Source organism: Grampus griseus, assembly GCF_964374135.1.
Source record: "Grampus griseus genome assembly, chromosome: 1".
Classification (NCBI taxonomy): domain Eukaryota; kingdom Metazoa; phylum Chordata; class Mammalia; order Artiodactyla; family Delphinidae; genus Grampus; species Grampus griseus.
Window position 1 is genome coordinate 75819400 of NC_139017.1, and position 1785 is coordinate 75821184.

Below are 1785 nucleotides of genomic sequence, written 5' to 3' on the forward strand. Positions count from 1 at the left end.
AATGTAATAGCTGCAAAACTATAATTAGGTTTAAGGACCAGAGGCGTGGACCTACATTTCAATTCAAATCAAGGCGATTTAGAAGTGATAGTATAGAGAATGGCTTCACATATATATATAAAGGAGAATTTACTTTTGCCTTGTCAAAAATTAAATTGTGCTTTCTGTATTGATGGTGGGTATGTTTCTGCCGGTCTCTTACTCTAGGCTACAACAGGCCCTAATGGAAAAGTCACATACCCGAACTGTTTCTTGAAGACTTGCTTTCACATTAAGGTTATATAGTTTGCTCAGATTTTATATAAGGTTCATACTTAGTTGCTTCTGCATTTGTCTCTTTGTAATGTTATCACTGAAAGACAAACCTCATAAACTAAATTCTCCCTTAAATGTAGCGTACGCGTGCACGCACAGGCACTACTCTCGGCAGATAATTGTGAGGGGCCTTTAACACCAAAAACACAGGAAACCAAAAATACTTTCCATACACTAGCCAGATAATTTCCAGATGTACTTAAGTATTGTATTAATGAGCTCATCTCTGGTCTAACAACCTATATTTGTTTCAGTTTTGAATGGTTGGTGACTGGATTTGGTTTTGCTAGTGCTTTTGCACCTTTCCAATTGAGCAGACTGTAATGACACAATAACCCAACGTGCACACAGCATTAAGCCACCCAGCCCACCTCCTCACTGTAGACCTGGTAAGTAAAACCCACACACACACCACTTTCCACAGTCTGGTCCAACGATTACAAATGATACACGCCCAAAAGCAAACTGAAAAATGCTTTAAATCTGGAGCACGTATAGCCTCTCAGGCTAGCAAAAATTGACGCAGGCAAGTGAAAGGCAGCTTTTGGTAAGTGACTCGGGTTTTCAGGGCTGTTAGCACTTTTGGGCATCGGTACCTCCTAGACTCCTGATCCCACTACTAACCAGCCCCCAAATTCAAAGTTACCTATACTTTAGGCAGGTGTCTAGCTCTTCTGATGACTGGGTGGTTGGCCCTAAAAAGGGCCTTTGAGATTGTCACGTAGCACAGAAGCTGCAGCTTAGCCTCCGAAGCCATACAGGGTGCGTCCCTGCCGTTTGAGCGCGTACACCACGTCCATGGCAGTGACCGTCTTGCGCTTGGCGTGCTCCGTGTAGGTGACCGCGTCCCTAATGACATTCTCCAGGAACACCTTCAACACACCTCGGGTCTCTTCGTAAATGAGGCCGGAGATGCGCTTGACCCCCCCGCGCCGAGCAAGACGCCGGATGGCGGGCTTGGTGATGCCTTGGATGTTATCTCTCAAAACCTTGCGGTGGCGCTTAGCGCCACCCTTGCCCAAGCCTTTGCCGCCCTTCCCTCTTCCAGACATAGCTGACGAGGTCTGAAAACACCTTTGAGACAAGCAAGGTCGGCTTTTTCCCCTGATATACAAGAGCAGCGGACCAGATTGAAAACCGAAAGCGCGCGGGCGGGAAGCTGTCTAAATGGGCCCAACCCCCTCGACATTTCGTCATTTCTTTTCTGCTGTTTCCCTATCCCTCCTTCATCCTCCACAGTTCCCTTCAACGGACTCTCACCGTTTATTTTTATTTATTTATTTAACTTATTTATTTTTGAAGTATAGTTGATTTACAATTTTATATCAGTTTCAAGTGTATCGACAGCGATTCAATATTTTTATAAATTAGACTCCGTTTAGGTATTATAAAATACCAGTTACATTCTCTGTGCGGTACGATATATTCTTCTAGCTTATTTATTTTATATATAGTAGTTTGTATCTCTTA

The 1785-nt window shown here is 43.8% G+C and overlaps 1 protein-coding gene across 1 annotated transcript; it reads right to left on the reverse strand.

Moving 5' to 3' along the window:
• Positions 1 to 1055: 1055 nt before the first annotated feature.
• On the reverse strand, positions 1056 to 1367 carry LOC309837493 (histone H4; the record flags this gene model as incomplete). Its single annotated transcript, XM_082678001.1, has 1 exon — positions 1056 to 1367. The coding sequence occupies one exon, from the start codon at positions 1365 to 1367 to the stop codon at positions 1056 to 1058; it is 312 nt and encodes a 103-aa protein (XP_082534127.1).
• Positions 1368 to 1785: the final 418 nt, after the last annotated feature.